General features: G+C 37.3%; 1 protein-coding gene across 1 annotated transcript in view; it reads left to right on the top strand.

The window, feature by feature from the left end:
- Positions 1 to 726: 726 nt before the first annotated feature.
- Positions 727 to 26645, top strand: part of LOC107693534 (histone-lysine N-methyltransferase 2C-like) — a 123780-nt gene continuing 97861 nt past the window's right edge. Inside the window, exons 1-4 of the mRNA XM_016492958.1 lie at positions 727 to 1404; positions 5467 to 5649; positions 14788 to 14876; positions 25316 to 25469. Of these exons, the coding sequence (XP_016348444.1) occupies positions 5468 to 5649; positions 14788 to 14876; positions 25316 to 25469 (425 nt within the window). The 5' untranslated portion in view covers positions 727 to 1404; position 5467. The remainder of the gene's footprint in view (positions 1405 to 5466; positions 5650 to 14787; positions 14877 to 25315; positions 25470 to 26645) is intronic.

Genomic DNA, 26645 nt, shown 5'->3' on the forward strand with positions numbered 1-26645 from the left:
CAGCAGGAGTAAGCAGTTATAAAATAATAGGTTAGAATTAGAACATCATTAAAAATGTATTCTAATTTATAAAGGGTTTAAACTAGATTTTTAAAACCAACATGCAAAGCCATTGATGACAACGTGTAGGCTACAGAACAGCGCTTGTGACAACTTGCCTTGAGCAGATCAAACTGAAACAAGCCTATTTTATTTGATACACATCTGTTAGCGCCAATAATGAAACTGTAGGCTAATTATATTGTAATATCTAAATTGATCTGTAGTAGGCTAAGTATCAACCAGAATGGCATTCAAAAGAAATACGTCGTGTAAAACATATTTTCATAATTTTCTTTTGAAAAAACACCAATTACATCCCAAGTCAATGGAACACAGCCACATGACCTCATGGCCTGGATGAAGTCCGGTCGATAGGTTCTTATACAAGAATCCGTTCCGCGTTTTGCAGAAATTCTGTGCGTGGAAAAAAAAAGTCGCCTCACCTGCTGAGCGCTCCAACATATCACTCCGCAGGGTCAGTTTATATTAGTTTTACTTTGCACTGGCGTTTGTAAAACCGCCAATATGTGATTTAAAAATACATTCTAGTGTTATTATGAAGGATAACGGCATGTACTTCTGTGTGAGAGGTTGTCGTTCCTCTGAGTGCCGTGTTTAATGTTGTGGCACTATTTATCATGGTGTCGCTCGCAGGGCGTGATTCGGTTACACTCAAATATGGCTACCATGGAGCCAGAGCTACAACTTTAATATTTCTACTAATGCAGAAATGTAACGTTTTACGTCATTCTTCGCTCTACAGTCGCGCCTAATAATCGTTTTTTTTGCGTGTACAAATTGTGAATACACAGGCAAGGAGATCATCTCGATGCGTTTAGCGTTAATAAAGTGTTGCTCGAAATTGCAGCTTGCTCCGCGAGCTGATCGAAATCGTCAGGATTGAAAGCGAAATCTGCTTTCGGTTTTCTCTCATTCGAGGGTATTTTGGGCTGTATTTTCCCGAATGTGGCCAGGGCTCGGCTCCTGTCATCGCCTCGCAGGAGCTCAGAAAGCGGTCGGTATGGCTTGTTTTCGGATGAGGGATGTAACGTTAACCCGCGAGGATTTGGCGATGTGGGATGAGGCGGAATAAAGAAAAGTGATCCGTTCAAACCGAAGGAAAGCGGCAGCTTTCTGCCTATGGATTAAACATTGTAGGTTTTCTGGATCTAAAAGTGGATTTTACTGGAATACGTGTACAGTATCGCAGAAGATATCGCTTTGTCACGGTGGCTTATTTTCCTGAGGAATAGTGGTGTACCCCCCCAAACCCCCCCCCCAGCGCCACAAACACATAACAAAAGTACTATATGACGGTTCTCGTCATGAAGGAAATAAATAAAAATCGCTAGGGTCGAAGAGGTAAGTAAATATCGATCGATGAGTGTGTTTTTGTCGTTTCTGTCGCCTTTCTGCTCTTCATTTCGACCGAGTGTGCAGCTTTTCTTAATCTTGTATCCTCGCTAACCTCCTTATTTGCTATAAAACCGTCAAAATACGCTTTAAAACGCCCTGCATCTTTACTGTCCACTACCTTTAATGGGCCGTTATATGATTCCGCAACTCTAGGCTTGAGTAATGTTTCCAAGTTAATCAGCCGGGCTGCAAGGCCTCTACTGTATCCACTTATAGCATTTCTTGCGCATTTACAGTCATATTTCCACAAATCATCTAAGTTGACATCACTTTGAACGCGATTATCATCATAAATGTTGCGTGTTTGGACAGCAGCGATACTTGGCGTGCAGGTAGGTTTAGCCTTTGGGCTCCCTAAAGAGTTCAAATGCGTCTCTCTCCTTCAAAGTAGCCGGCTTGTTCTTGTTTTTTCCGTTTTATAAAAAGTATTAAGTATGGAAACCGTTGGAGTATTTCATGGCATGATGGTATTATTGGCAGCCTGCGTACGTAAGGCTCTGAAACACAAAGCTCTGGAGACAACTGAACAAAGGCAAAAAGCTGGACATGCCCCCTCATGTGAAGAAGCACTTGCTTTGTGTGCTTCTGATGTTTCACTAAGGCTGTCCCTCTGGTTCCTGCATGTGTTGTGATATCAAATAAAATGTCCAGTACGTCTTTTTGTGAGGTATGCATTGCAAGTACAGTGTTCAGAAGTATTCATGCATTTGATTGACCCACTCTCTAGTTAACTTCAAAAGAAGTCTTGCATACATGGCTGATTGAATGTTCCTTCATCATTGCATAGATAGATGGAGACATTAGAGATCCCAATGACATGCATGTATAAATAGGTCTTTATTGGACCTCATTGGGAAATTCAGGTACAAACTATATATTTTTTTTCTTTTGATTGAGCTTACCCTCAGAATTACTATTGTTGGTATAAGTTAACATATTCAAGTTGATTTGAGTACTATATGAAATAACTTGTTACTTGAATTTAACAATTTAGGTTAGATGTAACCACATCAAGTCAATTTTATGCTACTTGAGACATTTTTACAGTATGGATAGTTTTATAGAGTTTATGTAGCTTGTTATTAAACCAAGTGGGAAATTCAGGTGCAAAATAGCAACAGTATCAAATGTAGACCGCAGATATGCACAAATAAACATCAATGCAGTTAAAACACAAAAATAATGCCCATGTGAACGCATTAGCTGGTGCTGCTACCATGTTGTGAGTTAGAAAACCTGTTTATGAACAATGTCCTTACATCTGTCCAAAACTTAAGTGAAAACTTTAAATTGCATGTAGAGATGCAACATTTGCAAATTATGTGTTGTAAAATGAATCCAAAGACATGAATAATTATGAAGCAGCATCATTCTGTGTGATCATCAAATGAGTGAAAAGAGGGAAAGATTCAAAGGCCTGTATCCTTTTGTAACCTTTAACTTTTTATTACATGTAACTTGTTATTTAGTCTTTTTTAATGACTTTGTAATACCTCTTGAGAGGTTTGGAAATCCTTTGCTTTTGCAAGGTTGATACAGATGTTAACTATGGGCTGATGATTGCTATGGACTTAGCAGATTTATCGTGTTATGCCAATTTTAAAAGACACCTTTAAACCATTGTCTTTATACTTCTGGTCCATATGCTGATATTTTATTTTCTGTTAAAGACCTCATGAAATCAGACTTGGAATTTTGGCGACTTTTCATGTTTCATTTACTCTTGGGTGACAAAATAAACAGCATTTTTTTTTCTTCTGAAAAAGGACTGAAAATTTTGATGCGTCATCCTGTGCTTAAAGGGGTGCTATTATGCTTTTTCACTTTTTCAACTTTAGTTGGTCTGTAATGTTGCTGTTTGAGCATAAAAAATATCTGCAAAGTTACAAAGCTCAAAGTCCACTTCAAAAGGAGATATTTTATTTAACAGAAATCACTTTTTAAAAACTACAACGAGCGACTCGTTTGGACTACAACGCATATTTTCCGGGATTTGTGATATCACAAATATCGACGAATGGGACGAGACCTGGTTGAGCGGCACTAGAGAAGGCAACGAGTGTTATATCACTGTGTCGGAGACACGCTAGCTTTCCCAAGGCAGAAGAACTTAGAGTGGTTACAATCATCCGGGTTTAAATCGCGCTCAAATTGATTTGATTTTGACGTAATATTTACACTGAAGCTCGCAGCAGGCGTAAGGGGCATGACATTTCCCGACCAGGTGCTAAGTGCTGCCAATCACAACACACACTGGCCCAGCTAACCAATCACAGCACACACTGGCCCAGAGCACACACTGACCCAGCTAACCAATCACAGCACACACTGGCCCAGCTAACCAATCACAACACACACTGGTCCAGCTAACCAATCACAGCACACACTGACCCAGCTAACCAATCACAGCACATTTCGTATTTCAGAAGGCGGGCCTTCATTTGATACAGGAACTATTTGAGCCGTTCATGCCAGACTGGGGAGAGAGGTGTTGTAATAATGTAAAATATGTGAAAAATTATGTGTTTTTCGAACAACCTAGTATGAGAGCCTGTTCTAGTACACCCCCAAAACAAAATCAAGACTTTGTAAAAGAGCATAATAGGACCCCTTTAAGGTTTATCCAATCAAGTGCTCTCTAGAAAGATAATAATGTCCATCCCCCAATATCACCTTTGGGCTTGTACGAGTTTGACCGGCTCTGCGCAGGCTGATCGGTGTATAACCTCAAAGTGCCACAAGAGCAATTCATAAAGAGACGTCTGCCCTCCAATCACTCTCGCGGTACTTTGATGTCATGTGCCAATCGGTCTGTGCAGCACAGACGCATCTCCAACAAGCCTTTTTACTAGCAATAGCATGTAGCAACTCATGCATCTCAGCTGTGATGTAAACTAAAGCCTACTGGCTGTTTAAAAATAGGAGACAGTTTCTTCGATTTATCCTCCCCCAGCTTCCTGTTTCAGTAGGAAATCAACATGAAAGAAAAATGCATTCACCAAGCCATTTCATGAGGTCTTTAAACGGCTACCACAGACAATGTGTACGCACACACTAATGGCAATGCACACAGCCTCATTGAGGCTTGACTCAACCATGTGAGGTCTAATTGTTTACTCAAAGCAGGATACAATGAGAGCAGCCCAGGGAGGGATCCCACGTAGTTCCCGGAAAAGACAGCATCCCGTTGGCAGTATGCCTCGTCAGCTGAGTGGACAGGTTGGCAGAAGCACCACGCAGAGCAGGCGCAAGGGTCAGCACTGGGGATCCAGCAGAGCAGCGACTAACAATATGCACAACATTCAGAAAGATTAAACAAAATAATGACCGAAACTTGCTCGGTCGCCTACAACGGTGTTGCGTTTACTCTATATTAGAGCATGGAGGCCCATGTCCTTCATGCTGTGCTAATGTGTCACAAGTCAAAATGATAGACAGACAGATAGATAGATAGATAGATAGATAGATAGATATCCCGTTATTTCAAGAACTAAACTTCCCCTTTGAAAATCACATAACTGATAATGATTCCGTTTTTTTTTTAATGTATTTTTCCCTTTCAAATTGAAAGAAAAATGTGTAGCCAGTCTGTTTCTTTTTTGCTCTGATATCTAATGCAACCAATAAGTAAACAGCATTGTTAGGATTGTTTTTATTGGAATTTTAAAAAGTGTGCTACTGCTAACACTTGTTTTTATTAATTTTCATGGTGGTTCAGTTGCGAGTTGGACCCCATATTATGAGCAAATCATACAAGTTTATTAAAATATTTAAGATTTAAGCTCAGGGATTATTATCTCCTCTGGCATTACCAGTGTTTAATAGAATCAGAATTAAAACCTCACTGGTTGGAGAATGTTGTGTTTTAAAGGCGTAAAGCTGCTGCAAAGCTGGGAAAACTTGCTGTGTTGAAAGCTTTCCTGGAAATGTAGCATTTGGAGATATAAGTCTACATTATAGCATACACTTATATATGTTTTCTAATATATTAAATAATTTTTCTCACAGAATGTCATCAGAGGAGAAAAGTCTAGACCCCTCTGACAAAGGACCCTCGCCACCTCCTAGCAGCTCTGGGGCCACTCCCACTGGAAGTCCGGCCCCCACAGATAAGCGGCCCCGGGGCCGCCCTCGTAAGGACGCGTTATCCACGGCAACACCGCTTCCAGCTGTGCCCAGACAGAGAAAGAAGTAAGTTCAATTAAACTTCTGAATTGCTGTCATTATTGATGTAAATTGGAAGTCTAAATGTCTTCAGAAAATGAGGATCATTGGTCCTAAAAGTGAAGTATAGTATGATCTTATGAAATTCATCCTGTTGTTCAAACTCTATGCTGGAAGCAACGTAAACTTAAGGCTGTCAACATTGATGGCATTAAAGCTGCATGTCACCTCAAAATGTTCACCAACCACGAACCAGCTGGTTGCGAGTTTGTGGTTAGACTTCAGCAACTTTGCGTCCCATTTTATTTTGAAATGGAGGTCCATTGCTGTCCATTGGTGGGTTGTTTTTAAATTCCAAAAAAGTTTTGTTTATAATTGTATTATTTGTTCCAACATCTTGTATATAAGAAACCTTAAAAAACAAGAGGTTATTTAAATGAGTAGGTCAGAACAGAAACATCACAAATTGCTATTTGTGTAAAGTCAAAGTCAGCATATTAATGTCATAATTTGGGATAGCATCTGATTCTACCCATTGGTATTTCAATGGATAATGAAAAGTGGGTGTTATGTACCAGAATAAAGCAAGGTGGTCGGAAGAGAGGGTTTGAAAGGCAAGAAATTGCTGATGAAGCTGTTTCGGCAGCAGAGCAAGTTACTTTTAAATGAAAAAGTTGATATTTAAATTTTATTAGATTTTTTTTTTTTTTTTACATTTACATGGCCTTGTAAATGGTCAAGCTGTCAACTAATATTTATTAATACTAATAAAATGAATACCCATTTTTCATACTGTACTGTTGAGATGTCTAAATTCACTTGTAGCCTTCAAACCGATTTTAGTTTTTAGTATTTCTTTTTAAATTATAGACAAAAAAAAATCACTAATCAGTATGAGCCAAATTTTCAATATTGCATGGTGCATGCATATAAAATAATATTTCAGATGCGTGCTAAATATAACGTGGAAGGGTTAGCAGTGCAGCACATCGCAAATAGAAAGTGAAATAGGGTGCAGTGTGGACACTTTCCATCTTTGTTGATTTATACTGAGAACATTGTAGTTTTGATGCACCGCTCATATCCAGTGTTGACATGATGCAAAAATTTGATCCATGGACTAATGATAAGTTTTCCTCCTATGCGACAAGCCATGCATTTGACCAGTTTACAGGCAGGCAGCTTTGAATGACGGTGCGTTAAATTAACCCCTCTGAGCCCTTAGGCTATTTACCCATAGAACACATTAGAGTTCCTCTAGCGAGAAGCACCTGCTTAGAGTTTACCTGACTGGCAGCATAATCCAGGGAGGGACTTCAGGCTCACCAGAAGCCATTGAATGTACAGGAGCAGTTATTGAACGGTAATCCTGGCAGACTTCCTCTGTTTCACATCCGCATAACCATCTAAATGGAGGGGAGGCGCTTGGCATTTGGCATTTTTCCTGAGGGGATTAATTATATAGGAGTCTTTGAAGTGAAAAGCGCAGGTGCCTCTGCCAGCTTAGGAGCTTACTATGAGTGTGTAAGGTGTGATGGCAGTGTCTGCAACTAGGAACGGTCTAGTGCAAGGTGCTTTTCATTAATAGATCTCACAAAATCCATATTCTTCAAAGAAGAACTGCCCAAGAGTACCTACTACTTACCTTTCAAATATCTAAAACTGTTGTGCTCTTGTACTTAAGTAAAACCTTCTTTACCCTTAAAGTGTTCATAATAGTACCATAAAATTACATATTACTACAATTTTTGTAAAAGTATTACATAAAATAAATGGTTAAAATATTTGTAAAGTTTTTCTTTTTTGCATTTTGCGTATGCAACATATAACACATTGCTTCAGTGTTTTTACAGAAAATCATATCTCATTGACCTGAATGTCATAAATTCTTATTGTTTACAAGAAGAAAACATGACCTTTGTGAAGTATTTATTTTAATACTTAATAGACATTATAATGCATGTTTGTAACATTAAAATAAAATAAAAAATCTGGTTTAAATTTCCAACAAAAATCAAAGTCGTTATGAAATTAACCATGATGCTAGGGTGTTGTGTGTGGTTGCTAAGGTAATATGAGGCTGTTTCTATATAGTGTTGTGGTTTCTTATTAGCCCATGACACAGATTCGAACCCAAGTATGAGATTCCATTCAGTTTAAGTCTGGAGGTTTTTTCACCCATCTTATCATCCGCCAGCGCTTAGAAAAATAATGGTATTCCTCTCCTCAACAAGCCACATGGTTTAAGGTGTCATCCAAGTCTGTATCACAAACAGTGCGAGAAAGATTACACATTTAATATTCAGTATTATATGTTGGTTGAAATCCTTAATTGTTAATAATAGCAGTAGTGCTGCTTGCCTTGGCGACCAAAAGAAATTCTTTAGTTTATTGTTTTACAGTCCCTTTTGTTGCTTGCTTTAGTCAGTTTAGTGGATCTCTAAAGGTTCGATTGAATTTGGTCCCATGTTTTTGAAGAAAACCATTGGGTCTGTTTGCATCACGTTTAAAATCCATTCCATAAAACTCCACTCCAGATTTTATACTGTAATCCTGCATTGGCTCTACTTTCTAAAACTGTTTTTTTCCCTCTGTCTCTCTCTCTGTATGGTGGGATCATGGGGATAAGTTATAGGTCTCTGGGCTTGGGGGTTGGGTGCCGAGCACGCTTAAATGGACCTTGCATTACTGTGTTCTCCTCTTTTCATTTTCCAAACACATAGACCAGTACCTATGTGTATATATGCACAAATATACCAAACTTCAAATGCGTGTACTGCATGACGATTTTTATTTTACTTTATTTCAATGCTGTGCAGAGCCAACACAGGGTTTTAAAACAACCAACGTCAGCATTACGTAGTGACACATGACTGGCAGTTGCAGGTGGAGGCTAGATGACATCATAACTGTCAGGCTATGATGTTATTCTTGAATGAGACCAAGGTTTTCGTATTTAAAGTCATTTAAATCAGTTATTAGAATTGTCATGATGTCATATTCGTTTTTTTCCTCACGGAATACCGTTTCACTCAATCCCATTATGGAAGTAAATTGGTTTGCGAATGGCATTTTTAATGTTGGCTTTAAATGAATATCATTTTAAAATAAATGCATTTAGCAGATGCTTTTATCCGAAGCGACTTACATTGCGTTAGTGCGTTCAAAGCAGATTCGATCAGTTCATGCATTTCTTGGGAATCGAACCCATGACTGCGGTGTTGCTAGCGCATCGCTCTACTGTTTGATCCATGGGAAAGCTATTCAAATATTGTTCCGTTTGTTCATTGACATCCATAAGTAGGACATTCATACTACATAAGACCATTCATAAGTAGGACATTTTCATGTTTCCTCATCCAGACAGAGTTGATGTTTGGCTGTCTGGGAATCGTGATGCATATTTAATCCTCTGTCTACTACAGAGTCGTCTTGGGTTTGGGCGTTAACACGGTTCATTTCTGTGGTGCCTCCATCTAACCCATTTGAATAGCTGAAGATTTACTCTAAAGGTATATGGACCAAACAAATCGATCCTAAAGTGCATTATGAATGATAGATTAATGACCTGTCAGAGCAATATTAGCTTTATTGTGTGGCACAGGGGTGTGCTAAATTAGCATGTTTGTGTTATATGTGTACTAAATGATTTCCTCTGGAAATCACAAAGGGATATGTTACTGGCTACCTTGGTGCACAGCTTACAAACGCCTTTGTCCCCTGACAAGAGTCATTTGAACTAGACACATTGAGCTCAGGCTCCAGTGGTGATACGCTTTGTTTACTTACTCATATAGGCTCATGCAAATGGCTGGCCATATTATAGTCAATAAATGTTTCAACTGTGAAGCTATATGTAGCTTTTTTTTTTAAATATACATGTCTGTCCTCATGATAATGGGATTATTATGATTGATTATTATGTTGATATAAACAGATACCTCATTGTCATTTTGTCTCTCACAGCATCATAGATGTCAGTGGCATAAAAATGTAAATGCATTGTTATTTTCATCTTCCTATTTATATTTTGTTGGCTTAATGCGAGTAATATTCCATATATGCCTCTTTTTTTTTTTTTTTTTATAAAATACATTATTGTTACAATTCAGTAGGTTAAGAGATGATGTACTGGCATGTAATTCTGCAATGCCAATTTTTACTTGCATTTTGTAATGTTCGAGTTAATTTATGTCAGCTCTTTTGAGATTATCAGTATCAACCGATAGGTTTTCCTGCTTGGTTGATTAACAAAAATATGTCATTTACTGATAGCTTGACAAATGTGAATAATACACAATTTCTGGGGTTTTCTTTTTGGTTAATTTTTAGATAATATTGATTAAGTATTTTATATAACTGTGCATGTGCGTATGTTTATTTTAGTTCAGTAAAGGTTCAGCAAGTTGTTTTATGTTATTATTATAATTTTATTGCATTTATTTATTTGGTTATGTATTAATATTTTATGTATTTTGATTTGGCCTAGATGATGTGTCTGCATCCAATAAAATTACAAAAGTAATTTTATATACATAGAAAGCATATTAAATGCAAGTCACGTGACTACTTCAATGCTTCAAATAACTTGTGAAAATAAAATGTCAAAATATGAGTGAAATAATGTTCTATTGTCATTCAGTGTGTTACATATATATTTATGTAAAATTGAAACAACATACATGTGACCTGTACTTATTAATATACATTGTAAAAAAAATAGATACTAAGTTTTATTATATTTTAAATGATTTAAAACAAATGGGTAAAACCCCTTGGATTGACGGATAGTGGCAAAGATAGATAAATATTTAAAATGACAATTAATTCGTTTTTGAGGGCTGCACTGTGATCCTATATTTTATTTATGTTGATGTATGTGTGTGTATATATATATATATATATATATATATATATATACATATATATATATATATCTTTGTTATATCTTTGTTATAGCTGTTTTGTTGTTTTGATTAACATTAGTGACATATTCAGCAGCACGTATATATAGGCTGCTGTCCCTTTAAATCTTAAATACTATTGCACTTAATAACTCTTTTTAATGTGAAGCAATTCTCTGCTATATGCGTCAAACTAAATCTTTGACCTTTTGCAACGTTTTGATTTAAGTAGCCTATTATTAAAATGATAATGATATCGCACACCGTTGCGATATGCATATTGCGATATTTACATTTGCGATATTTCGATAACTGGTATAGGAAGTCATTTGCAGGGAGGAGTCATTTTTGGCATGGGACAGACTGCGATTTCTCTCTCCAGTGGCACTGGTAATTACCCATCCATCCCTCATACTCCCTCCTCACTCCAGCCCCAGAGAGGGGCAGGCTTCCCTTTCAGCTCTGCTTGCCGTACCTCCTCCGTCTTCAAACTGTGAGACTTTAATTTGAATGCCTGACAATTATCACCCTGATGAAGTGATACATAGATCAGACAAGAAGAGCCCCCCATGGGATTCTGACAGCCATGGATCTTTACTGCGCATTTGTGGGCCGGATGTGTAGAAACGCGTGTAGAAATGGATGTTTGGCTGTATTGGATGTGTGTTTGTTCTCAGTTGGGGGATCGTGACCAAGAATGGGTCACAGGACTGTTTTATTAGTGTTGCAGAAAATCGGACTGCGCAATATGTGTATGTTATAGGATTGGGAATACGTTTGGATTGAGAATAAGATTTGGATTTTTTATGGAGTGGATTTTCATCCCACTGTGAAGAAAACTGGGCAGCCAGTAGGATTTGTGCTTTTGGTCACATGCCCAGAGCATTCGTGTTGTTATGAACAGGCCTTTAGAAGCCATGATTTACAGCCTCATGTCATTTGGTTAAGAAAAACATCCATAAGAATCAAATTTTACATCATAAAACCTTTAGATGGGGCTATAGGAAACAGAAGAAGTATTCTGAGGTCAGATGACAGAATCATACACAATGTGAAAAACTCCAGAGCTCTATTAGTTCATGACCACAACGAATTAAGCAACATGACCAAAAGGAAGTGTCAAACTAATTTGACACGCATGAGTTTGAACTAGAGGGTTTTTTGGTCAGTATAAAGCCTTTAAAACTGGTCACAGTTATACCTAGTTTATGGTGGACTGGAAAAGCCTAATTGGCGTAATGAAGTATCTTCAGTTAACTGGATTGACTATGTATCTGTCGAACATCTATCGCAAAACTCCTAGTTAGGGTTGGGTATCGTTTGAATTTGATCGATTCCGAATCTGCTTACCGATTCCGATTCTCATAGATTCCCAGTTTCAATTCCAATGTGGTTAAAAGAAAGTCAAACATTTATATATGAAACATATTTATTCTGTCTCTTTTTGCAAAACAATTAATTGCTGCATAATACCATGAACAAAAATCAGCAGGCTACATAAAAACTGGACTCAATTAAAAGCTGTTTGTGTGCAAAAAAAGTGCAAAATCATTTTTTTTTTAATTTTTTTTTTTATTGAGGTTGTAGTTCTCACAATTCTGAAGAAATTAGACAACTAAACAAAATCTCATGGAATGTATGAATAGAATGATTCAATGACTCACTCAAGATTTACTTGTTTCTTTACTGGATGAATCAGTGTTTTGAATGAATCTCTTGAATGAATGATTCAAAGACAAATACATTTTTAACAGCCCCTTTTCGCCACCTAAAAGAAAAAAAAAGATGCGCACACTGGAATTGATGGGTGGAATCGAAATTTTAATTAACAACACGTATCCGAATCCTGTCCTTAAGTATCCAAATCTGGTATTGGATTCCCAACCCTTTTCCTAGTGTTAGTGATAAGAATTCCTTTCTGATCTTTTGGTATTGTAGATATTTTTTCATACAGCTATCATGTTGTTCTGCACACATTGCATGCGTGTTTTAATGATCTGAATAAATAGTCATTATAATGGGATTTAAATGATTAACCTGACTTATTTGAATAATAGATTATAGATGACTTTTCTTCCCTATTAGTCTGCAGTAAATTTTGTGGTAGCATACTTAACAGAGACTAATAACAGGACATGAAAGTGCACATTTGAAGACTTGACAATATTAATTTTAATGACTGATTTTTATTGTACAGTTATCATATATATTTAGAGGAATCTCATGTAAATACGTTCAGGTCATATATCACCTCAAAATAAACTAAATACAATTGCATTTAAATAATAAAAATTAAATGTAAATTTTACTTGAGAGGAGTTTTTTAAATTATTCTCAATAGTGATTCTCATTAGAGTCTCAGTATGTGAAGCTTGTGAAAATGTTTTATTGTACTGTACATTATAAAAATAAAAGATGGTCCATTAACCAAAAAAAAAAAAAAATCAATCAATAGGAGAAGCCATAACTCTCTGGCTATACGGTTAAAAAACATAACTGTTAAATGTGTATGTGTGTTGGCTCAGTAAGCCTGAAAAATATCCTTTTGGTGTCTGATTTAAGCTAAAGAAATACAATTTATGTTACCACTGTAAGAATTCCTATGGAAGCCGTTTCCGCCACTGAATAAAAAATAAAAAAGGTAATTGCGACTTTTTATCTCACAATTCTGACTTTTTTTCTCATAATTGCGTGATACAAACTCGCAATTCTGACTTTTTTCTCATTGCATGATACAAACTCGCAATTCTGACTTTTTTCTCATTGCGTGATACAAACTCGCAATTCTGACTTTTTTCTCAGAATTGCGTGATATAAACTCAATTGCGAGTTATAAAGTCAGAATTGCGAGATATAAACTCGTAATTCTGAGAACATATCAGTCTTCCCCCTCAAAATTGGACTTTAACTCGCAGTTGCGTGTTATAAAGTCAGAATTGCGAGATATAAACTCGCAATTGCGAGAAAAAAAGTCAGCTCCCCCTCAAAATTGGACTTTAACTCGCAGTTGCGTGTTATAAAGTCAGAATTGCGAGATATAAACTCGCAATTGCGAGAAAAAAAGTCAGAATTGCGAGTTTTTATCTCTCGCAATTGTGACTTTATATCTCGCAATTCTGAATTTATAACTTGCAATTGTGAGTTTATATCACGCAATTCTGAGAAAAAAAGTCAGAATTGTGACTTTATATCTCGCAATTCTGACTTTATAACTCGCAATTGCGAGTTTATATCACACAATTATGACTTTTTTTCTCAGAATTGCGAGATATAAAAAGTCGCAATAACCTTTTTAAAAAAAATTTATTCAGTGGCGGAAACGGGCTTCCATAGATATGACCATACCTCCCAGCTATAACTTTTTCTTGTGAATTGCAACTATACCTCTCAAAATGTTTTTTTGTAATTGCAACTTTACGTCTTGCAATGTTACTTATACATCACAAATGGGACTGCGTCTTTGTATTCCCAAATATGTCTATACTTTTCATTTGGATTTTTTGTTTCTTGTAATTGCGACCCAGAATGAGTTTGTATCTTGCACTGACTTTATATCAAACTTGTACTTTTTTTTTAATTGCTTGTAATTCTTGAAAATTGTAAAATTGCAATTACAAGAAACATTACATCTCACAGTGCTACTTTATACTTCACAAATGTGACTCATCTCCAAGTTGTGACTGTATTTCAAGTTCATATCAAGAAACGCAATTCTGAGAAAAAAAGTCAGAATTGTGAGATAAAAAGTATGTATGCAGCAAAGTTTTAAAACCATAAAAGTTTATTTCATTGTAATTATTCCAAAAAGGCTAATTATTGTGTGATTACAGCTCACACAACCCACACGATGAATGCACCGCTTAAATGCTCACATATGCGTGCACAGACCAAAACCTGATCCGACTGGACGCTGCTCGTGAGAATGAGTCACCAAGAAGATGAAACCCGGTTGAGTGTGTAATCTAGGTTTGAGAGCAGGGTTGTGTATCCGCCCTCGAGGCTTCTGAATAAATGCGGAAATGACATCTTCATGAAGCTCATCCATTGAGCAGCAGCTTTAATGAGAGGTCTCGCACCCGTTACTTCCCCCTCAGCGCACGTAAACAAACGTGCCCACACACAAACACACTGTTTTCACAGGGCTGCCCCACCCTCGCCCCGGGGCAGCGGACACTCTGTGACAGCTGGGGCTGTATTTAACTCATTCACAATCAACCAGTCTTCCCTGAAGCGAGCGGGCTAATGAATCTCTCTTTCTCAGGAATCGGGGGCGAGGGAAAGCTCTGGTGGAGGATGAAGACAGCACAGATGGAATGGAGAACGCAGAAACAGAAAGCACACAGGAGACAGGTAACTGCAGCCCTCTTTTCCTTGCTTGCTTTCCCTCTCTTTTCTTCTCTCCTCCCCCACATATACCATGTTTAAACGTCTTTTCCCTGCGCTCTGGGTTTCCTGTGTCAGTCTTTTCTTTTCAGCCGTCACATCCCCCTTCCTCAAGAGTCAGAGAGCGAGGCTGCCTCTCCTCTGAGGCAGTTCCAATGATAAACAAAATCACTATGTGGAGCCCAGAATTGATTTTCTTTCCCAGCTGCGCAGTCAATCTAACTCAAACCTTGGCCGGCCGAGGAGGAGCTTTCGAGAGGCTCGGCCGTCCACACTCCTTGAGCAGGATTGATGAGATTTTCGCCCGTCTCCACATGGCTCCGCTCTCTAGCTCTAATTGAAAGGATTTTACTCCAGCCACAGCCTTTCTGCTCTGGGGTCGCCCCAGCACCTCTCAAAGCATGTGATTGAGGTTCGCTGCAGCCGCTGGAAGCTAATGCCCGCTGAAAGCCTTTTAAAATCTCATCTTGTGCATTTCCCCCTCATTTTCTCGTCCCTTTTGCCTGCTCGTGGTTGGCCTGTTTCTGTTGACTGTATGATGTACGTTCAGGTTCACAAGCAGATGAATTACTTGTTTTGGCTTTAGAGGGGTTTGTAAATTAGTGTTATTTTGTAAAGGCATTAATATGATTGTTTTTGATTTTTACTCCTAACTCTTATAGGCTAGGTGTCATCATGAACTGCCTGTTTTTAATTTTGTCCTGTTCTCTGAGGTCCACTTACAGTGTTATCAATATTTTTACAATATTTTTACAAAAAGCATCATAATTTAGAAGTAATAGGCTATTTTCGGTCTTGTTTTTGACCCCCTCATCAGAACGCTCTGTTTGAATAGGTGTGGCAGATTGTAGACTCGGAAGTGAACACCCACTGCTATGATTGGCTAATAATTGTGTGTTTGACAGCCTACGTCCTTCACAGGTGAACTGCTGTGATTTAGGTTAAAAATGCATAAATACTCATATCAAGCGATCTGCTTAACAGACAAAGCAAAAGTGATCACGTACACAGGCAGCGATGTAGAAGCAGGTGTTGATCATCTCCTGCGGAGGTGGTGTTTATCCACACTATTACGTCATAAAGTGGCACATTCCATAAGCTGTCGTTTTGGCAGACAGGCTTCAATATACGCTGTTTTAGATTAATAAGAAAGTTTTGAGTTCTGAAACATACAGGATGTTTTTATAGTACAATGATCTCTTATGTGTCAAAGGATCAAGGTAATTTTGGTTTCTCAGTTCATGACCCCTTTAAGTGTTGTCAAATCACTAGTGTAGAACCAGTTTCTGCGGATACGAATGACATCTCAAATTGTTTGGGTTGTTGAGAGGTGTGCTCAACATTATGAAAGCATTCAAATTAAACAGACATTATTAACTGCAAGAAAAATATTAGTTTATTTAACTGACCATAATTTAGCCATTATCAAATTTACACTAACATTCAAAAGTTTGGGGTTGGTAAGATTTTCAAGTGTTTGTGAAAGAAGTCTCTTCTCACTAAGGCCGAATGCGTAAGGCCGAAGTCTCTTCTCACTAAGGACCGAATGCGTTTTTTAGGTCTGAAAACGCGAGGCGCACCGCACTGCCTTTTTTTGGTGACTTTAAAAAAAAAAAAAGAGCAGTGCGCTGCGTTTTTATGTTGCTATGCAACCACCAAATCAGCTGTCCTGTCAGTCTAATCAAAGGATTATAGCGCGAGCGCTCTAAAATCTTTGTTTTTTTGCTGTTAAGTTATCTGTCATATTAGCAGAAACCTTAAAAAATACAGCTCCAGGTAACCTGCGACAGACACCAAAAGTTTCTCCTCCATTATCGCAGTCTCCGGACTTTCTAAGCAAAGGGTAAACTTTCGTCACCACAACGGAAGGCCCGCCTCTCCGTTCATTCGATTGGACAATGGAAAAAAACGGCAATGACGTCGGACGCTTTTCCGCTCAGAGTTGCTTTTTTTTTCAATTTCAGGCTCTCAGAGCGCTCCTCCAAAAACGCGAGGCGCCCGGGGTGCATAAACAGCGTGCAAAACGCTCACTGCCGACAGAAAACAATTTAAAAAAGGCGCCTCTCACTGCAAAAAACGTGTTCTGTCTGATTGGGGCCTAAGGCTGCATTTAGTTAATGAAAAAAAAAAACAGTGAAATATTTAGAAATATAACAAATTAAAAATCCTATTACATATATTATTATAATATGATTACAAATAATATTATTATAAAATAAGTATTAAGTATAAGTAAAGTTTAATCCTTTTTTGGGGAATTATAATTATTCAGAACAATTATATCAAGAAAAAAAAACAATCTGAATCTTTTTTTTTTTTGTATTGGTTATTATGAATTCAGTGAACTGATTTTTATATAATGAATTGGACTCTCTAATGCCACATCTGCGAGAGACGCACAAAGTGGCAACCAGAAAAAGTCTTGTTACTGGAAAAGCTGCGCAAAACGCGTCATCCGTCGGACCTTTGAGCTCCAGGGCTTTAGTTAAAACTACAGATCGTACTTCTGCATTTTTCTATCACCAACTCACTGACAGCTCACTGACATTGGATCAAGCCCAGTGCATTATGTGTGTTGAAGTTTCCCTAGCTTTTACCAAAACTGAATGCCATAGTCAGCCAAGTTTTATTGAAAGCCCATCTTGCCAGTGCTGAATTATACCTGGAAGTATCACTACTTATAGTTACTCCCCAATGCTGCAGGAACCCACAACATTTAGCATCACGAAAGCAAATTTATCATGCTTTTTGTCTTGTCTAAAACCTGAAGTAGTAATACTGTAAGAATACAGTCTGTTTTTGTATTAATTTACAATATAGGCCATTTTTCATAGTTGGATTAGTTGAAACTGTCATAGTAGTTTCTTCATTCGTTCTGTGGAGCCTGTGTGGAGCTGTAATAACCAGGTGAGTTGTCTTGACACTGCAGGAGAGCTGACGCTGCCTTTGAATGTCAAGTCACTTTCACCTTGGAGGCTGGAACACCCCCTGCAGTCAATAATACGAGCTGGCATCATTAAAGGTGCTGTCAGTAACTGCTTAGCCTCCTGAACCCCTGAAATAACCTCTGTGTCAAGGTCACCACCGAAGTAAATGGCACCATAATTATGAAAGACCCTTCAGTACCCAGAACTACTCAAGATTTAAAAAAACAAGAAGTGCTGCTTCTTGGAGGAAGCTGTCAGCCTTTTCACTCTTTTTCTCAAGTGCTGTTCTAACTACATTTGTACTTTTTCTAAAGAAAATGTGAGCGATGTTTGCCTGTGCAAAACCCACTGCCTCAATGCCAGAGTGTTGCAAATGGTTGCCGGGGCATTGCTTTTTAGTTGCTAAGGTGTTCTGAGTGTTTTAGCTGGTTTCTGTTCAGTTTCTAGGGTGTTTTTTTCAGAACTTTATTGTCATTATACAAAAAGTACAATGAGATTATGTGCAATCATATTCAGTGCGAAATCAATCATCCACTCTACAAACAGCTTTCTTAGGGTGTTTGCAGATGTTTTCTAAATTTCTGTTTAGATGCTAAAAAAGTTTTTTTGCACATTGCTGTTTAGTTTCTGAGGTGTTCTGAGTGTTTTAGCATGTTGTTATTCAGTTAATAGGCTTTTCTGAGTGTGTTTAGCATGTTTTTTTTCCCCATTTCTAGGCTTTTCTGAGTGTTTGTAATATTGCTATTTAGACATTATAGTGTTCTTAGTGTTTTTTAGCACAGTGATTTTTAGTTGCTAAGGTGTTTTTAACATGTTGCTGTTCATTTGCTGAACTTCTGAGTGTTTAGCAAATTGGTATTCTGATGCTAACAGTGTTTTTAGCATATTGCTATTTAAGGTATTCCGAGGTCTGACTGTGTTTAGCTATTCAGTTCAGGTATTCTTCGTAGTATGTTACAGTAGTAACATACACTGACTTCATTTAAACAACTATGATAATACAAAACTCATGGGTTTGGTTAGTGTTTTGGTATCTGTGTTCACATTAGATTTTCTAAGTGACAATTTGTTCGCAAATAAGACAAGCCACTCAGATCGCGCAGTAAATTTGCTCAAAGATCGTTAATACACACTTAAACTAACATTGCCATGCCGTTTTCAACTGATTAACATTATGAAAACTGGTAAAAAAATGTAGAAACTCCTTATACAACTTCCAGTAATTCCAATTTATGTACATTTCCCCCCACTGTATTGCCACAGGTAGCAAAAGCGCATTTATTCCCCAAACACAATAGATCCATTATTGAAACTCGGTGAAAGTTTGATCATGGCAGGTTTGGTTACACAAACAGCACAAATGGCTTGTGAAAAAACACACATTGGCTGTATGACACTTTCATGCTAGCAGAATATCGCTGTGGAGAGATCGCTAAACTCCAGCACATATCATCAGCGCTTGTTCCGCCATCAGTCAGCGCGCGCACAGGGATGCCAGATTGCACAGATTAAGTAAAACACCAGGCAGAAAGGGACGATGTAACTACAGAAGAGTCAAGTTTTAAATAGGAAAAATATCGAAACTCTTTGGTCATTTTTGAGCGAGATGCTAACGGTCTAATCAGATTCAATGATCTATGCTAAGCTACAGCTAAAAGTGCTACCGCCAGACCCGGAGATCGGCTGAATGGATTCGAATACGGTAAAACTCAACTGTTTAACTCTAGGGGAGTTGGAAAATGAGCCTATTTTCAAAAATAGTGGAGTGTTCCTTTAAAGAATTCGTGTTTTTCCCTGTATGTAACATAATGAAGATCAGTATTAAGTTATTAGCTACATGTTTTTTTGCTTATCTTTCTACTACATGTAAACAGTAGTATTGCACTTTGAATAAATGCACATATAATATATAAGACTTTAATACATTTTCAATACTATAGTCCTCTTGAGGAGCACAGCCAGCTTCTAGTATATATTTTTTTATTTTGTACTTAGTTATTATTGTTGTTGTCGTCAAGTTCTACATTCAGCACAATATTGCCCATTTTTAATTTGAACTATTATTAAATAGTATATATATGGGATTTTTTGGTCTCAAAGACCAGGGAACGTCAAAGGTAATGTTATTTAACTTTAACATTGCAATTTTATATAATGGCTACAAAAGTTTGTAAGGCTTTTCTCTACACTCCAAATTAAATAAATAAATCAAATTTAATTAAGTAATTTTTAAAAAACTCTTTAAAAATTGGGGACAGTGTATGTAAATTCAATGATGTATTTTGAATTTTGCACTGCACTGCACAGGGTTATCGGAAAACACATGAAAATTAACCATGATTTTATCACACTAACCATTTAACCATAGTAGTTAAATTGTGTGTTAAACAAATGACAATCAATCCGTCAAAATCAATCCATGGTTACTGCACTTTTACTATAGTAAAACCATTGTTAATTTCCGTATTTCCGTAAGGGAAAATTAATGGATAGCCTAATGTCCTGGCAGAAAAGTATCAGTACATTTTACTCTTTTTTTCAGTATAATCATATGCTACAGTTACACAAATATCCTTAAATGTAAAATTTACTTAAAATATGCCTTGATGAATGAAACCATAAAATATTTTAATTCAAAGAGGACAATGGAAGTTTCTGCTTTGAACATGTGGCTACTAAATATATACATGCTTGAAAGTAGCTTACACTACTACTGTTTATATGTAATAATAAGCAAAAACATGTAATAACTTAATACTGATCTTCATTATGTTACATGCAGGGAAAAACACGAACTTCTTTAATGTTCGCGCTGCGCTGTTGTAACTGATCAGCGCCGAGCTGGTGAGATTATTTCGCGCCGAGCTGTCAGTTCGGTGGCGCTAGCAAAGGTGGCCTCCCTGCGCTGTTGAGTCGGTCGCGCCGCTCGGTCCATTGACGAACTCTTTATTCTGAGCTCTGAGTGTATTTAGCATAACACAAATGTATTTGTGGTTGTATGTTTTTTTTAGCATGTTGCTATTAGTTGCTAAGGTATTTCGATTGTTTTACCATGTAGCTTTTCTGCGTGTTTTTCTGCATTTCTTACCACCTATAAGTTGTTCTGAGTGTTTGTAGCAAATTGCTAGTTTTTTAACACATTGCTGTTTAGTTTCTATGGAGTTGTTATTCAGTTTATAGGCTATACTGAGTGTGTTACATAACTTTTCGCAACATTTAGAAGTAGCCTATTTTTAAAATAATAATCCAGATATCACATGCCATTGCGATATGCATATTTTACAGTCTCTTTCATCTATGGGGATTTTTCACCCATTTTATCATCCAGCTAGTGGAAATAACTGATTGCTTAGAAAAATAGTGGCACATCTCGCCAACAACCTGCACAATTTGAGAAATCAGTTCACGTCTTTGGTACAAATGTTATGGGATGACTTGTTGAAGTTTAATACAAAGCGCCTACGTTTTGCTCAAATCTCTAACCATAAGTATAAGCATTGCTAATAATGGTGCTTTCCTTAACAAGAACCAGTAACTAGTTTTCTTTACAAATTGACCCTAATTTGTAGTGTCTGTTGTAGTTCCATTGAAGCCCCATGCAATTAGACTGCAGTGGATAAGATGAATACAGGAGGTGGTTGACTGCAGCTGTAGTTTCAATGCGGTCTATTTTAGACCACAACCAGATCTCGGCTCACTAGGAGCTCTTAGTCACAGGTGACTCACACCTCTAATTGTCCACATTGTGTATGTTCCGAGGCGACAGTTTTCCCAATTTCTCTCTTATTAACACACGGCACATGTACTCTGCATATTTCCCCATAAATCAAAAAGGTTACTTGTTTGCGTTCGAAACAGCGAAACCAAAGATCCTGGGTCTTTCTACACTTTTGTTTTGCAGGCTGCTGTTGACATTGTGCAAATCCAGCCATTGTTCACATGTCATTTGGGATCTTTAAAAAAAACGAAACATATTGGCCTGAAACTGAAAGGCTGGTTCCCTGTAAACAATTAGCACTGTTCAGAATAAACAAACATTTCATGGATGAAAATTCATTTGAGGCAAAGGTATGCAGTCATAGGCCATGCATACTTGTCAGTCTCATTAGCCGAGGCTGTGACGTTCCTTTTGAGGGGTTCAACACTTACACTGACCTGGAAATCTCACGTTTCGGTTAAAAGAACCAGTCGTCTTTTTGATAAATGCATCATCTGTTTGTTTACTCCACAATGAAAATATGCATGAGCTTTACCAACTTGAAAATTACATTGTCATTTGAGCTAATGAAGCTACAGTTTGGAGATTTCTTTCCTTTTTAAAAAAGACAGTAGCTGTGCTTGTATGCCTGTTGGAAGAAAAAGAGGGCCACTTAAAAATAAAATCAATTTATTCATAAATAATTTATTTTCAAATTGACAAATAGACTTATTTAAATAATGTTAAAGGTGCAGTAGGAGATCTTGGAAAATGCTAACTTTAGCCTGATAGCACTGAAAGCGAACGTCCCACCCTCCCTGCAAATTGCATCCAAAGCCACGCCCCCAAACAAGGCCACTTCCCTATACACGGATACACCCATTCAGTTATTAACTCACATATAAAGGACTTCCCCTAAACAAGAAGAATCAACAGTTTTCACGGTCATGTGTAGATTAAAGATTACTATACATAACTAATGACATTACACAGATATGTTTTCCTCTTAGCATGCCCAGAACAAGAGTGACAGAAGTCAAGCGATACACAATTCTTCAACTAGTGGCTAGGTATGCACAAAAATTCTTCAAAATTACTATTCAAAACTTTAAATTTGACTTTAACTTGCAACAGAAGAACACAAAAGGAGATTATTCACCAAAAACAAAAAAAAATTCATCATGTACTTGTGTGAGTAAATGATGACAGAATTTTCAATTTTGGGTGAACAATCCCTTTAAGCTGTTCGAAACCCATAAAACCTTATTCCATAATTATATATAAATAAATAAATGTTCTATATATAAACGTTCTCAAATGTTTGTGCTTGATGCATATTTGTGATGCTTTTGTGCACTTTCTGAAGCTTCAAAGTTTTGTTGGAATGAACTTTCAATGGAAGGACAGAAATTTCTCACGTTTTGAACAGGGTATGCAAATGATGATAGAATTTAAGGTATTTATTAAGGTTGGAGAATGTCTTCATAAAACTTAATTTCTTCATCAGAAAAAGAGGCATGTGTAATAGAGCTCAATGTGAGAACATTAAAATGAAGAGACAGTAAGATTCACCATTTCTAAAGTTACCACAGGGAATCATGTTCAAACGCTAACACTGAATATAACAGGCCTTTTTTGGCAAACTCAAAAAAAAAAAAAAAAAAAATGTTTTTTAAGTTTATTTACCAATTTTTACGCACGAACGCGAGCAGATCAGACGATCAGAGACAACATTACTACAATACATCATGTGTCATTCACCGGTGAGAAAACGTTATAGTACAGTTAGTAAAAGTACTACAAGACCAGGAAGGAAGATCAGGTTGTTGATGTTTGCCTGCCATTCTCGCTCTGTCTGCACAGCGTACGTGAATGCGCTGATGACGTATCCTGTCTGCTCGAACCGGGTGCGCAGAGGTATGCAAACGCACATGTTGACAGGCAGGTAGGAAAGCCAATAAAAATGCTCAGAACGAGCGTTTTGATTGGACGAACATTTCTTGGTCCTACGCCTTCCACAGAATATAAAAATACAGATAAATAAAAATGTTTCTGAAGACAATCACCTATTGCACCTTTAAGAAATATAATAATGCACTAATAAATCACAGAAAATAGACATCTTTAAAAGTGAATAATGTTTGAAATGTTAGTTAAATGTCACAACATTCTTTTTTTAAATTCATTTTGATGCAATTTTCATGCAGTGTAAGTGTTGCATTAAAATGGTTTATGAGTTTTTGTTACATTCAACTACATTTTTCCACAAGAATGAAATAAATAGACCCACTTTATATTAAATGTACAAACATTTAAATTATTCTTTTGATACAGTGCACTTATTGTCTACATACATGTTTTTACATTGTCTTTATTTTATTGTACTAATTTTAGAAATACCTGCATGTAATTACATCTGTAATTCATTTATGTAGTTACAAATTACACATTTCACCCTGACCCTTAACCAACCCTTAAAGGGATAGTTCACCCAAAAATGAAAATTAAATCATCATTTACTCACCCTTGTGTTCTTCTAATGCCTGTTGCTTTTCTTTCTTTTTCGGACCACCAAACCTGACCCTAACCTTAACCGTGTCCCACCTTAATAGCAGCAAAAGTGCTTTGCAATTCAACATGAACACAATAAGTACACTGTACCTATAAAAATCTTTTTCACAAATACGTAGTAGTTAAAGGGATAGTTCATCCACAAATGAAAAATTCTGTCATTAATTACTCACCCTAATGTTGGTCCAAACCCGTAAGACCTTCGTTCATCTTCGGAGCACAAATTAAGATACTTTTTATGAAATCTGAGAGCTTTCTGACCCTGCATAGACAAAAGTTGCTTGCATTTTTTAAATTAGTAAATTGATCATTTGTTTTTATTTTCAAGTGGTTTGCATGTCTGAGAACGTAAGCAAGATGGCTGCTGAATGAACTGACTTTCCTAAAAGGACTTCAAACTTGCTCCAACTCTCCCAACAGAGTATCTGAGAGCAATTAACGATCCAGGCTCTTTGATGCTGTATGTGTTTGAGAACTCGCTGATGTACAAGTGAAATCATGATTGGTAACAAATAAATGATGTCAAGTTTGTTTTTAACAGCATTTCTTTTATTTTCCTCAATGTAGATACTGTATAATATAGACCACATAAATGACATAAAACTTATAAATATTAAAAATATTTTAAAATTACACTAATCACTAGTGTATAAATTCATCTTTAAATAGGTAAATACAGAATCTGAGAGCTTTCTGACCCTGCATAGACAAAAGTTGCTTGCATTTTTTAAATTAGTAAATTGATCATTTGTTTTTATTTTCAAGTGGTTTGCATGTCTGAGAACGTAAGCAAGATGGCTGCTGAATGAACTGACTTTCCTAAAAGGACTTCAAACTTGCTCCAACTCTCCCAACAGAGTATCTGAGAGCAATTAACGATCCAGGCTCTTTGATGCTGTATGTGTTTGAGAACTCGCTGATGTACAAGTGAAATCATGATTGGTAACAAATAAATGATGTCAAGTTTGTTTTTAACAGCAAATGTAGATACTGTATAATAGACCACATAAATGACATAAAACTTATAAATATAAAAAATATTTTAAAATTACACTAATCACTAGTGTATAAATTCATCTTTAAATAGGTAAATGCAGCAGGTGAAACACTCATGCATTTAAGGTTTAATCTTATCAGTTTTGTTGAAAATGTCTGTATTGGTGCAGCTGTAATGAACATGGATGTATCTCTCCTTCTGTGTCTCTCATCAGTCACTAAAGGGCAGCAGGAGGAGACGGTGGGCGCCTCTGCCGTGGCAGTTTCTGCAGAGGGGGAGGAAGAGGAGCAGTCGTCATCCCCTCTTCCTGCGAGCCCTGAGACGGGAGTGGCACAAACATCATCAGCCTCTGGAGAAGCTAAAAGCAGGTCAGAGCAGCATCCTCTCGCCAGGCTGAGTCACCGCCGGCGTGGGAAGCGTGCGCATGCGGACGTGTGTGTGTGTCAGTGTGAACGTTTGTGAATGGCTTCGTGTTTTAAGCCTTTTTGGCTGTATTGCGCCTTTCTACCAAAATCTCAAAATGGAAGGTCAAACGATCAATGCCAGTTGGCACACATGTGTGCCGAAGTATGTGTGCATGTATTGCTTTTGGCTACTAGGTTTGTGCGATGTCTACAAAATTGGCATCGGACGATGTCTACATTGAAACATCGCGATGGACGATGACATCGGCGTGGGCGGGGGGTGGGGGTTTGAGCCCGAAGCATGAATCCTTATAAGGCACAGAAAGCAAATAACGATTCCTAACACTGTGTCTACACCGGACGCGAGCAGTGCGGCGCGACAAAATACTATAGAACCGCTGATCTATAATAGAGATTCATTATATATATATCAGTGTATAGAACTTATTATAATCAGTGATGCTGTCTACAATGGATGCGCCGCGGCGCAACACGTCAAATTCCCGACAGTAAACTGCTGCCACGTTCTATTTATGATGTGCTGACACAAATTTCAAATGATTTTCAACGGTCGCTTTGTCACGTCCAGTGTAGACAGACTTTAGCTGATGCGGCACGGCGCGACAACTGTCGCGTCTGGTGTAGACACAGTGTAACATTTGCCTGTTACATTACAGTACATAAAATTTCACTTACCACATAAACAGAGTAAGGAGAGATGACTGAGGTCGATGGCGAATGATTTGCAGATCCTGAGCACCACTGACAAACATCTAATCTTGTAAAATGTACTTACAAGATCTTATAATCTTGTAAGTACTGCCACTCCATAGTTTAAACAGAGTACGCGCGATCGCGAATCTTGAAAGTGAAAGTGAAACTGAAAAGCGATCGTGCATTCAAAAGCCATTTCAATGCCAGGTATAATAGCGGCTCCCTGATGCCCGAAATATATGTAGTATAATTACCCAATGATATAACTGCGAGGGAAAATATTGAAATTAGTGCTGTCAAACGATTAATCGCGATTAATCGCATCCAAAATAAAAGTTTTTTTTTTTACATGATATATGTGTGTGTACTGTATATTTATTATGTATATATAAATACACACACATGCATGTATATATTTAAGAAAAA

This window comes from Sinocyclocheilus anshuiensis, unplaced genomic scaffold, assembly GCF_001515605.1.
Source record: "Sinocyclocheilus anshuiensis isolate Anshui unplaced genomic scaffold, SAMN03320099.WGS_v1.1 scaffold1630, whole genome shotgun sequence".
In the NCBI taxonomy this organism is placed as follows: domain Eukaryota; kingdom Metazoa; phylum Chordata; class Actinopteri; order Cypriniformes; family Cyprinidae; genus Sinocyclocheilus; species Sinocyclocheilus anshuiensis.